This window comes from Chiloscyllium punctatum, chromosome 48, assembly GCF_047496795.1.
Source record: "Chiloscyllium punctatum isolate Juve2018m chromosome 48, sChiPun1.3, whole genome shotgun sequence".
Lineage (NCBI taxonomy): Eukaryota > Metazoa > Chordata > Chondrichthyes > Orectolobiformes > Hemiscylliidae > Chiloscyllium > Chiloscyllium punctatum.
In genome coordinates, this window is record NC_092786.1 from 50,526,663 (window position 1) to 50,539,655 (window position 12,993).

Here is a 12,993-nt window from a genome sequence, read left to right on the forward strand (position 1 = left end):
GCATCCCACCCAGACCCATCCCCCACTCTATCCCTGTAACCCTGCATTTCTCATGGCTAATTCAACTAGCCTACGTATCCCCTGAACACTGCGGGCAATTTATCATGGCCAGTCCACCTAACTTGCACACCTTTGGACTGTAGGAGGAAACCGGAGCACCTGGCGGAAACCCATGCAGACACGGCGAGAACGTGCAAATTCCATTCAGGCAGCAGCCTGAGGCAGGAATTGACCCTGGGTCCCTAGCGCTGTTCTGGGGTCAGGCTGAGGGCCTTGGCCATGAACAGTACTAGGGCACATGACTTCTGTCCATGGCACTGTGTGTATTCTTAGTGAACAAAGTTCTTCTTATTTCTTAACTATTGTAAGTTGCCATGAAAAATAGGAATGGGGGAGATCTTTTGTCCTCTTGAGCCTGCTCCACAACTCAGTAGGATGGTACAGTGGCTCCATGGTTAGCATTGCTGCCTCACAGTGCCAGAAACCTGGGTTCACTTCCAATCTCCAGTGACTGTTTGGAGGTTGCATGTTCTGTGTCTGTGTGGGTTTCCTGCAGGTGCTCTGGTTTCCTCCCACAGATGTGCAGGTTAAATGGATTGGCCACAGGGTTACAGAGCTGGGGTGGGTCTGGGTGGGATGCTCTTTGATGGGTCAGTGTGGACTTGATGGGCTAAATGGGCTGCTTCCCCATTGCAGTGAATCTGATTCTGGTTCTATAGTAGGATCATGGGTGATCCAACACTCCTGATGTCTACTTTCCAGCCTTTCTCCCCCCATAATCTTTGATATCTCGGACTGATCAAGAATCTATTGACCTCAGTCTTAAATATACAGAAGGACATAGCCTCAACAGCTGTTTGTCACAAGGAGTCCCAAAGACTCAACTTTCTGAGAAAAGCAGTTTCTTCAAGTTTACCTGAGTCTTAAATTGATGCCCCTTTATTCTGAGACTGCACCATCTGGTTCTAAAGTGTTTCCCCTCTTGGAAAAATCTCAGCATTTACCTTGTCAAGCCCCTTAAAAATCCTATATGCTTCAATGAGATCACCTCTCATTCTTCTAAACTTTAGTAAGTAGTGTTCCACTGTATTTAGCCTTTGCCTATAAGACAATCCCTCCATGTCAGGCATCATCCTAGCGAACCTTCTCTGAATGTCTCCAATGAAATGATATCTTTAAATAAGGGGACCACAACTGCTCACTTACTCAATGTGTGGTCTAACCAGCACCTTGTATAAACATGGTAAGCCTTCCCTATTCTTACACTCCAACATTGTTGAAATGAGGCCAAATGTTAATTCGCCTTCCTGAGTACCTGCCACCTTTGCTCGCTTTCTGTGTTTTGTCCACAATAACCCCCATGTCCCTTTTTATATTCCAACTTTCTGTAATTTCTCTCCATTTAAATATTCTGTTGTTCAAACAAAAATGCTGCAGATGAGGAAATCTGAAATAGCTGGAGAAACTCAGCAGGTCTGGCAGCACTTGTGGAAAGAAAGCAGTTAAACTTTCAGGTTCAACTACCTTTCTTCAGTACTCCTGAACTTCAGAATGGAGGTCACTGGGCCCTGAACTCTAGCTCTGCTTTCTCTCTTCTGTTTCTGTTTTAGACTCTGTTCTTTTGCTCTCCCTTCCAAAATGAAAACTTTACATTTTCCCTCATTTATACTCCATTTGCCAACTTTTTGCTCATTACTTAAACTATCAATATATCTGTGCAAATTGATTGCTGAGAGTCATTAATTAACTCCCCATGTATTTGCTACTGCTTACCTACTGCCATTCCTGCCGATCCACCCACCCAATTCATTTTAGCTAGCTCCATCTTCATTTCATTGTAATTCCCTTCTCTTTAACTTAAACACAGTAGTTCCCAACACTGGTTTCTCACTCTTGAACAGAATATTAAATTAATCATGTTATGACCACTATCTCCTTAGGCAGTCTTTTACTTGGGTCATTTATTAAACCTGCCTCGTTACCCATTACCTGGTCTAGGACAGCCTGTTCCCTGGTTGGCTCAGTGACATTTTGCTCTAGGAAACTATTCCTAATGTGCTCTGAATTTGTTGTCATAACTACCCTTTTGCAATTTAATTAACCCAATCAACATGAAGATTAAAGTCACCATAATTATTCCTGTATTCTTCGTGCATCCTCCTATTTATTTATTTTTATAACCTATCCCAGAGTGCGACTACTGTTTTGGGATCTGTACACTGTATTCCTATCAATGCCTTCATTTCCTTGCTGTTTACTACCTCTGCCCTGAGGGACTGTATATCATCCAAGCCAAGATCATTTCTCTCAATCATCCTTATTTCATTTCTTACTAACAGTGCTACCGCACCACCCATTCCATCCCTCTTGTCTCTCCAAAATGTTAAATATCCCTGAATGTTAAGTTCCCAGATCATATTCATTTACCTCAATTTGCATTGTCAGTTCATCTATCTTATTACGAGTGCTTTGTGCATTAAGACACAAAGCCTTTAAGTTTGTTCTATTATTGAGTTTCCCTACACTTCAATGGTTTCTTGATACAATGGCCTTCACATGTTTGGTCTCGTCCTTTTTTATTTACAATCAACCCCAATGCTGACCTGCAATCTTCTCTTCTCTTTTATCTTTTGACTTTTGTAATTTTCCAAGTAATGAGACCACCTTTCCCCACCCTCCCACTCTGCCCAACCCTTTGCCCACTATAAGGTATTTAGTGTAAAGCCCTATTCATGGCCCTAGTTATGCAATTCATCAGGACCCTGATCCTGGCATGATTCAGGTGGGGCCTGTCCCATTTTAGAAAGAAAAGCTCCTTCCTTCAGTATTTGTGCTAATATCCCATGGATTTGAATCCATTTCTCCCACACCATCACTTTAATCTTGTTGACCCTGTGCCAATTAGGTCATGGCTCGGAAAGTAATCCCAAGATTATTACTCTTTTTGCTTCTGCTTTTTAATTTAGCCCCAAGCTGTTCATTTTTCCACAGCAGAGCCTCTTTCCTCTTCCTACCTATGTTCTTCGTTCCTATGTGGATCTTGACAATTAGATCTTTCCTGTTTTCCCCCTCTAGCCTAGGGGTGGCATGGTGGCTCAGTGGTTAGCACTGCAACCTCACAGCACCAGGGATCTAGGTTCAATTCTAGCCTCTGGTGACTGCACATTCTCCCCATGTCTGTATGGGTTTCCTCCAGGTGCTTCAGTTTCCAAAGATGTGCAAGCCAAGTGAATTGGCCATGCTAAATTGTCCATAGTGCTAGGTGCATCAGTCAGATGGAAATGGGTCTGGGTGGGTTAATTAGATTCTCTACAGTATGGAAACAGGCCATTTGACCCAACAAGTCCATACCGACCTTTTGAAGAGTAACTCACCCAGACCCATTCCCTTGTCCTATATTTACCCCTGACTAATACACCTAATACTATGGGCATTTTAGCATGACCAATTCACCTGACCTGCACATCTTTGGATTGTGGGAGAAACTGGAGTATCAGGAGGAAACCCCCACACACTGGGAGAAGGTGCAAACTCCACCAGAGGCGGGAATGGAACCTGGGTCCCTGGTGCTGTGAGGCAGAAATGCTAGCTACCGTGGCACCGGGTTACTCGTCTGAGGGTCTGTGTGGGCTTGTTGAGCCGAAGGGCCTGTTTCCACACTGTAGGGAATCTACTCTAATCTAGATGAGATATCCTGAACCCAGTCACCAGACAGGCAACACAGTCTTTGGGATTCTTGATCCTTCCCACAGAGGCCTTTTACTATTCTCCTGACTACACCTTCCCTGATTACAACTACATTCCACTTTTGTTTTCCATCTTGAATAGCTCCCTATACCATGGCGTTGTGGTCAGTTTGCCTATCTTCCCTGCTGCACCCATTCTCATCCATACAGGGGAAGAATCTCAAAGCCATTGAGCTTGTCTAACAGATAAGGTTCACTTCCTGGATCCCTCCACCTGCCTTGCTTGTGGTCATACCCTTCTGTCCTTGACTCCTAACCAAATTCAAGGTAGTTAACCTAAGAGATGTGACTGCCTCCTGAAGCACAGTATCCCTTCCTGGTGAATTGCCATGTTCAAACCTCAGATTCCAGCTCATCAACTCTGAGCAGGAGTTCCTCAAGTAACCAACACTTACAACAAGTGTGGCCAGTATGAACCATGGTGGGATCCAACAGCTCCCACATCACGCAGACACAACACATAATTGTCCAAGAATACTTTTAGTTCCAAATCTGCTCCTTTTAACATTAGAATAAGTATTACCCATACCTAATGCTGAGTTTTGGTATAATAGAGTCCCATACATGTGATGACCAGGAATATTATGGCTTACAGTTGCAGTTGTCAACGATTATGCCTGCAAAGGACTTGACCATCTCGAGGAGAAATTTCCTGTAGTTCACAAGGACTCCACAAAAGTGAGTATCAGTCTTTCAATATGATCACAGCTATAAACAATAACAATTTATTGAGAGTTTTGAAATTTCAAATATTGCCTAGTTTTTAGAATCATAGAATCCCTACGGTGGGGAAAGCAGGCTATTCGACCCATTGAGTCCATACTGACCCTCCAAAGAGCATCCCACCCAGACCCACTCCTACTCCTGTAACCTTGCATTTCCCATGGCTACTCTACCTAACCTGCACATCCCTGGACACTATGGGCAATTTAGCATGGCTAATCCACTCTAACCTGCACATCTTTGGACTCTGGGAAGGAACTGGAGGAAGCCCATGCCAACCCAGGGGAAATGTGCAAAGTCCAAACTGAAAGGTGCAAAGTTGCTGAAAGGTGGACTCAATCCCAGATCCCTGCAGCAATGCTGACCACCGTGCCACCCTTACCAAAACTAAAAGTCTCCCTTTTGTTTTACATTAAGGCTCCTATACATTTTGACTTAATAGTGAATATAGGAATGTACATGGCGGTCAGGTGGATCCATAACATAACCAAGTCAACCAGAAGGTTGTGAGGGGGGGGGGGTTGGCGAAGCATTTTTAGTTGCACTTTAAGAATATAATTTCTTATAGAAGAAAGATTGCAAACAGGGAGAGATCAACAGTATTGATCTTCTGTGGGGATTTAGCAGTTTTTGATAAGTATAATTTCAAGGAATCACAAGTAGGATTAAGGAAAAGGAATGATAGAATAAATCCTGCAAATACATATAATTCATATAATAGAAAAAAATGGAAAGAAAGATTAATGTTTTGGAAAAGCCCATTTCTTACCCTTTTTCGTTTAGAAACTCGGTTTGGTCTTTTTCTTTCTTTGTTTTCTACTTGTTTCCATTATTTCCTTCTGTTTTATGCATTGCATCAGTTAAACAGTAGAATAGGCCCTTCCAGGTTTTGTTTTAAAACTTGCATTTTAAGTCAGGCTGGGGTCAGGTTCATTGAAATGCTTTATCACTTGATCCAATCATGGCATTAACTTGGATTTAGAATGTGGCAATATCTGTATGTGATATTGTTGCAGATTGCATCTGATCTGAAAGAAATGGCAGTTGGGAAGATGAGAAGCATAAAAGATAAAGTCACCAATCCTTTCCTTCATGTCTCTGACAAAGCAGTAAATGTGGCCGTCTGCAGATTTGAGAAAATGAAAGTCTTTGTTAACGAAAGTGTGATTTTGGTCCTGAGCAGTGGAATTGGAAGATCAATAACCAACAACATGAATGCCGCTTTATCCCGATCGCAGCAGCGAGCTGACTTTTATTTGTCAAGTGAAGATGGAAATGGTAGGAATCTGTTTTATTCAGCGTTTTCACAAAAATCATTTCCTTGTCACTTCCTTACATTTGATCTCAAGATTTCATGGACTACTCACTCTTGGGAAACTTCAATAGTAACATCTTTAAAAAAGAATTAAATGAATACTTGAAGATTTAAATCAAAAATCTCACACTGGTGTATGGGGAAAGAGCAGGGGTGTGGTCTTCATTGGATCACTCTACCAAAGAGCTAGCAAAACACGTTAAATAATCTCCTTCTGTACTGTATCATTCAATGATTTTAAGGGCCTTTACGCTCAAAATCAGGAAGGTTTCGAGCAATTTTCTTTCTCTCCCTGTGCAGAAATATGAAGCATCTGGTCTGTACTGATCACATTTCGTGACCTTAGTATTTAGGGAATTATGGGCAAAGGTCTGGCAGATGGAGTACCATGCTACTAAGTGTGAAGTCATCCATTTTCTTAGGAATAATAGTAAATGGACTATTATTTGAATGGTAAAACATTCCAGCATGCTGCTGTGCAGTGGGGCCTGGGTGTCCTTGTGCAAGAATCACAGAAGCTTGGTGTGTACATGTTACATGTAAAAAGGCAAATGGAATTTTTTGTCCTTCATTGCAAAGGGGATTGAGTTTAAAAGCAGGTTATGTTACCGCTGTATAGGTGCTGGTGAGATCACACCTGGAGTCCTGTGAGCAGTTTTGGTCTCCTTACTTAAGAAAGGATGTACGGGCAGTAGAACAGGTGCAGAGGAGGTTCACTCGGTTGATTCTGGAGTTGAGGGGGTTGGCTTAATAGGAGAGACTGAGTACACCGGGATTATATTCATTGCAATTTAGAAGAATGAGGGGGAAATTTAAATTATGAAGGGAATAGATAAGCTAGAAGTAGAGAGGATGTTTCCACTGGTGGGTGAAAGTAGCACGAGAGGGCATAGCTCAAAATTAGGGGGAGCAGATTTAGGACTGAATTGAGAAAGAACTTCTTCACCCAGAGGGTTGTGAATCTGTGGAATTCCACGCCCAGTGAAGTCGTTGAGGCTTCCTCATTGAATGTTTTTCAAGCTAGGATTTTTTTTTCGAACCGTAAAGGAATTTAAGGGTTATGGTGAGAGGGTGGATAAGTGGAGCTGAGGCCAAGAAAAGATCAGCCATGATCTTATTGAATGCCTTGAAGGGCCAATTGGCCTATTCCTGCTTCTATTTCTTATGGATACCTACATAGCCACTACCATTTATTCAATACAGTACCTTGCAGAACAAACAGACTTCTATTTCTTAACCTATATCTCTGTTGAATTTCTTTCATACAATGTACCATGTAATGTGAAAAAGGAAACCACGGTAACCTTTTATTAAATATTAAGCTTTTAAATTGGGTGGAGAATTAGAAGCGTGGTGACCAGATACATGAGGCACAATGGTTGCAGCACAAACAAATAGGTCTTTTTTAAAAATTTGATCTCTAGGCTTACATTACAAGAGGGGAGAAAATAATATTGCATTTGTCCATATCCTGCCCACCACCTTCCACAACCAAAACCATTCCCATTTGGAAGGAGAAGGGCAGCAGATGCATGGGGAAAAACCACCACCATGAGCCACTTTCAAACCACTTGCCATCCTGATTTGGAAATCTGTTGCCATTTCTTCAGTGTCACTGGGTCAAAATCCTGGACTTCTCTCTCTCTCAAGGGCATTGTGGGTCAACCGGCAGCACATGGACTTGGGACAGTTAAAGAAAGCAACTCACCACCACCTTCAAGGGCAAATAGGGCTGGGCAATAAATGCTGACTAGTCAGCAACACCCACATCTCATGAGTGAATTTAAAACAAAATCTTTGAGTCCAATATTGGATACCCATTATGTGAAGAAAATGAAGTGGAAAATGTTCAGTGTTGATTCATCACAGATGAGCATATGTATTTGGATATTCCAGAAAACATTGTCTTCAATGGAGCTGAAAAGGAATTTGTATATCTTACGGGTTACACTGAGGGAAATGCAGAACATTTTCATAGTCAGCAGCAAGACTCCAGTTTAGACTAAAATGCACAAATAACTTATGGGGTTGCTTGGCAAAATATTCTCCTTCAATTTAAAGATATAGTGAAATGTAACTATTTTTGAAACAAAGTCCAGAAATGCTATATAAAAGCAAACCAGCTTCTTAAATTAACCTGGCATGATGATGGGTATGAGGTTGGACCTGAAGAATAGAATTAAAACTGGGTGATTTGTGGAGTGAGGAAGCACTGGTGCTGATCTGATAGCCTGAAAGGCCTATTTCTGCAGTGTAAGATTTCATGAAGCACAATAGACAAATTGAGTGGGGTATGAAATCCCAGCAGACTTCAATATCATTATAGTCAAAGTAGGCATATGCCGTGGGATCTGAAAAAACTAATAAATATAAATTGCTTTTAGTAATCTTCACACTTCAAATATTTTTTGTTGATGTTCTATATGCCAATGTGGATTGAATGGATTATTCCTATGGATATGATGCTATTGTGCAAGTTGTTCAAACCAGAGTGTCATTTGTAAAACTGTTTAAATGTTGATGTGGATATAGATTTTTTTTGTCTAAACTATCCTAAGATTGCTTATGGAATGTTGTCCCTTTTGAGTGAAAACCAATGGAGAGCTAAGACCAAAAAGAAACATTTTTTAAATGAATGAAAATAAATTGGGATTGCTACTTTGAAAAGTAAACAAAATTTCTGTGCTTTATCCAGTATCAGGAGTAGAACTAACTGCTCAGTTGCATTTGAACCAACATCAAATATGATGCTGGTTAACAATTTTTTTTTGAAGTATGCAAACTGAATTTGATGCTGTATTTTTGATAGGTGACACTGAGGTACAAACATGGCTGAGCCTCTCTGAATGATATTGGTGTGATCTATCCTTGTCTGGTTTTGTATAGCATTTCACATCAGTCCTTGCCTCTTATACCTTATCATCAAACCTTGGAGGAGAAAAGCCAAATCCCTTGACCTTCCACAAGAGGTTGATATCTTCTAGGAATCGAATGACGAACTGATGCTTCATCTGATTGCAAATGTCACAATTAACTCCAGAGCTACTGTCCCTTCTCATTACTTTTGGGCAGATATAGTATTCAGTATTAAAACGTTGCTTGGAGTTTTCATCTAGCTGTATTTAAAGTACAGCTTTGGGTTAGAAATCTACTGGTTGGTGGAAACCGAATCGGTTGCGACTTTCAAAGGGAAATTATCTGAGAAAGTTTGCAGAGTTAAAAAGTACAAGAGTGTGGGATAGTGCTGTTTTGGAGAGCCAACATAGACTGAATGGCTTCCTGTGTTGTCATTGTGCTGGAGTCTAATCTACAATCAGAGGGTCTCTCCAATCAAAAATCCCAGTTTTTTTTTCTACTTTCTTGGAATGTGCGTACTGTTGGTAAGGCCAGCAACTTGTCCATCCCTTCCTCGTGCTTGAACTGAGTGGTTTTTATAGCATTTTAGAGGATAGTTAAGAGTCGTCTTTGGATCTGGTGTCACACTAAGCCAAACCAGGTAAACTAGGTAGATTTCCTTCCCTGAAAGGAGTTTGGTGAACCAAATTAGTGTATATTTTTTCAATGATGACAATCCATGCTTGATCCAGTAATATAGACCATGAAACTACCTTTCATTTCTAGATTAAATAATTGAATTGAAGTTCCACCAGTTGCTGTGATAAGATTTAAACCCAGTGTTCATATAGCATTAGATGGGGTTTATAGATTACTTTTCTCATGATACTATCACTGTACTACCGTCACCCGTTAGCTACATCAGAGCACGCATATGGCTCGGATATGCTGACCAATGTTTTCAACTGTTGTCTTTCACCTGATAAGAAAAAGGTCAGAAATCATTGCATTGGGCACACAGTTAGACAGGAGCAGAATTTAGACAAGGGAGTTCTGGCTCAAAGGGTTAAAATACCATCCATAGGAATTTTTTGATGTTGAGACACAATGTATCTGAGGTTTAAACTCCAGTCACTGAAGACCAAAAGTAGATATTTCATCCTGTCCATTCTGTTTCTGATTCCGTTAGATCATGGATGATCTGAATCTTGATTCTATTTGCCTACCTTAGTCCAGTGACCCGTACAGCCCTTAACAAAATACTCTATTTTGAAATCTTCTATTGATCCTTGTTTCAAGGGCTTTTTGAGGGGAGGGAGTTCCAATTTCCACATCCTTTTATTTGAAGAAATGCATTCTGATACTATCCGCTGAACAGACTCTTTGCTCTGTATACCCCCCACTGTAGGAAAGAGCTTTTTTTGTTTAAGATGATTAAAGGTTTTGAGAGGGTAAATAATCACCTCCAATTAGATGACAACTTAAAATTCTGTATTTGAGGCAAATTGACCTTGGTTAATTTTTTACTGCGGTTTAGCTATTGTCATACTTGTCTGATACCCCTGAGCTCTGAACATAAGCAGACTCTGATGTGGGAGACTACCTGGGAATATCAGGTGCAGTCAGGGCTATTTGTGGCACTGTAGACTGGGCCAGAAGGCCAAGGTTCAACTCCCAGCTAGTCCAGAGGTATGTTCTAACCATTATGAACTGCTTGATTAAGAATAATTGCAATCTGGACCTTTTTAAAACTGAAGAATCATGAAGATTTACAGCATGAAAACAGGCCCTTCAGCCCAACTTGTCAATGATGCCCAATTTTCACAATTAATCTAATCCTATTTGCCTGTATTTTGTCCTTATGCCAATCATGTGCTGTCCTAATCTTCCATTTACCTTTTTTTGATCTTTTTTGGACTTCTCGATGCAACACCTGAGGATGTATTGCATTGCCAGGGATACTGTCGTTTGTTTGATATTATAGCTCTGTTTCTCTGATCAAGTGGATGCAAGATTAGTAACTGGTGAACTAAGAGTTGATCCAATGTTTTCTACCTCCACCAAATTAGATTTTCATTTTGCTAGTTCTTTAGTCCTGCCCCATGCCAGTTTCCCACTGGGATTTGCTCCTGAAGCATTCACAAGTTACAAAGCTTGTTGAGAATGTGCTAACAGGTTACAAAATGTTGTTTGTAATTTTGCAATGTTGAGCAAAACCAGGGGGAGTTCTAATGCAACATGAAATAATCTATCTAGCATCATTATTAAATCTCCAGTGTGTTGAGGAGAGATGGATGTTGTATCCTTTTGAATTGCATACACATTTATGAGGCATTTCTCTAGTGTGATGGAAGAAAATGTATTTTAAAAGTCACTCTAACGCTTTGGTTCCATGTGTATACCATAATTGTCTTGAAGGACTTCCTTGGAGACTTGAGTAATATTAGTAACTTGTATAAACATGAAATACCCTGTGAGTGAATCATTTACAAGCTGCATGAGAACTAAAAGAACGATACATTCTATTAAGTGTAATCTGTAATGGACTGTCTGTCCTTCATTGACGATGAAAGCAGCAGTAAAATACTGATATCACTTTCAAAGTGCAGAACAACCAATTATTATAGCAACTAATTGGAATCTGTTTAAAAAGCTTGCTGAAAGAGGGATGTTGCTAAGATTTGGAGTCTTGCTGTCATTGGGGCAAATGGCAGGATTGTTAACATGAAACGATTGTAACTATTTGCACTCCTGGAAAAAAAAAAGTGCTGGTTGGTAGGTAATTCAGCTGTGGCCAAGGTATTGCTGTGGAGAAAGCAATAGGAATTAGAGGCTCCCCAGTTCTAAGTTTATTTGAAGAGGTGCAAACCTTGAACATATTCCTTTTACAGGAAACAGGTCTCTGTGCATGTTCCATCTAGCATTTGTAAATGAGCCAGGTTATGAACTCAATTGATTTACCTTAAATTGATTGTTAATGTAGTCGTTTGCACACTTTGGACAGCACTTGCTGAACAATCCTACCACAGAATCCCATCTATCAGTAGATATTTTGACTACCACAAGGCACCACCTGAATATGGTGTGCTGTTACTTTTTTGACGTTGAAGAGGAGACTCTGACCACGAATATCTCTTCTCCGTTGTACTTGAGTTACTTTCTCTTGCTCTGGAACCTACAAAATGGGGAAAGTTGCATTCTAGCCACTGTCCAGAGCTTATAGTTACATCACATTTATCAAAGCAAAACCTGTAGTTTCATTTTCATTTCCTATTTCTTCGGAACTGTAGATGAGGCTATACCTAGTGAAGAAAGCATCAAGTCTTCCAAGTTGCCAATCGGGAAATACATGAAGGTGCATCTTTTGGTGTCTCAACTCTACAACCATACCTACAAACACATTGTGATGTTTGTTCAAAATGCAGAAAAGAAAGGAATAGCTACTCTTGGGCCAGAGGCTTGTCCCACGGTAAGTGAATCCTGGGCTGCCTACCTGTTGAACTGTTGCCTGTTGATATGCAAGTTGAACTTTGAAGCCTCAAAATCCAATCCCCTCCGCCCCCACAAAAGCCAACTTATTATTACTCTTTGCTGAGTGGAAAAGAGAAGAGTTGGCTCCCTTGAAATGTCATCCATTGTATGGGTGGGCATATTTTTAAGTTCTTGTGCAACGTCTTCGCGACAGTTTGCTTGATCCCCTGTGCCCAGTTAGAACATGACTAAATACCTTTTATCTCAGCCCGCTTGGCACACCAGCCTCATTCCTGAAGAAGGGCTTATGCCCAAAACGTTGATTCTCCTGCTCCTCAGATGCTGCCTGGCCTGCTGTGTTTTTCCAGCACCACATTTTTCATGCCTTTGTGTATTTAGGCAAGACATTACCATTGATTATTCCATTTCATGGCTGAAAAGGGATTGTGATTCAGACAGTGTATAATAGCAAAAATCAAAAATGATTAGCCTGGAAAACTGGGATTGCCTTAATTGATTTATACACTGGTATTGATCAGGATGGTCAAAACATTTTGCATTCAGGGTACACCATTCAATTTTGGTCTCTTGTGGACTTGGTGAGCAACTTTCAGAAACATTAGGTTTGCTGCAACATAAAATATGAATTTCAGAAGGGGGAAAATAATTCCAGAAAGCAATAAACTGATCACCTAAATGAATTGAATATTAGTTTTGGGGGGGGGGGGAACTCTGACAATGTTAAATGCTGTAGAACTAATTTAAACCTTTTCCCCTTATCCCTAAATCCTGAACACGAGGGTGACTGATGCAGAGCTAAGGAGTTGGGTTAAACTGACACTAACCTTGGTTTACCTCTGAGGTCTGTGTGTCTCTCTCTCCCTCTCTCTCTCTTTTTTTTCC

At 40.7% G+C, this 12,993-nt stretch overlaps 1 protein-coding gene across 2 annotated transcripts in view; it reads left to right on the plus strand.

The window, feature by feature from the left end:
- Positions 1-12,993, plus strand: part of LOC140469016 (perilipin-2-like) — a 36,054-nt gene that overhangs the window by 5,432 nt on the left and 17,629 nt on the right. For both annotated transcript variants that reach the window (XM_072565199.1, XM_072565198.1), the window contains exons 4-6: positions 4,342-4,424; positions 5,486-5,747; positions 11,910-12,088. In XM_072565199.1, coding sequence (XP_072421300.1) covers positions 4,342-4,424; positions 5,486-5,747; positions 11,910-12,088 — 524 coding nt within the window. The remainder of the gene's footprint in view (positions 1-4,341; positions 4,425-5,485; positions 5,748-11,909; positions 12,089-12,993) is intronic.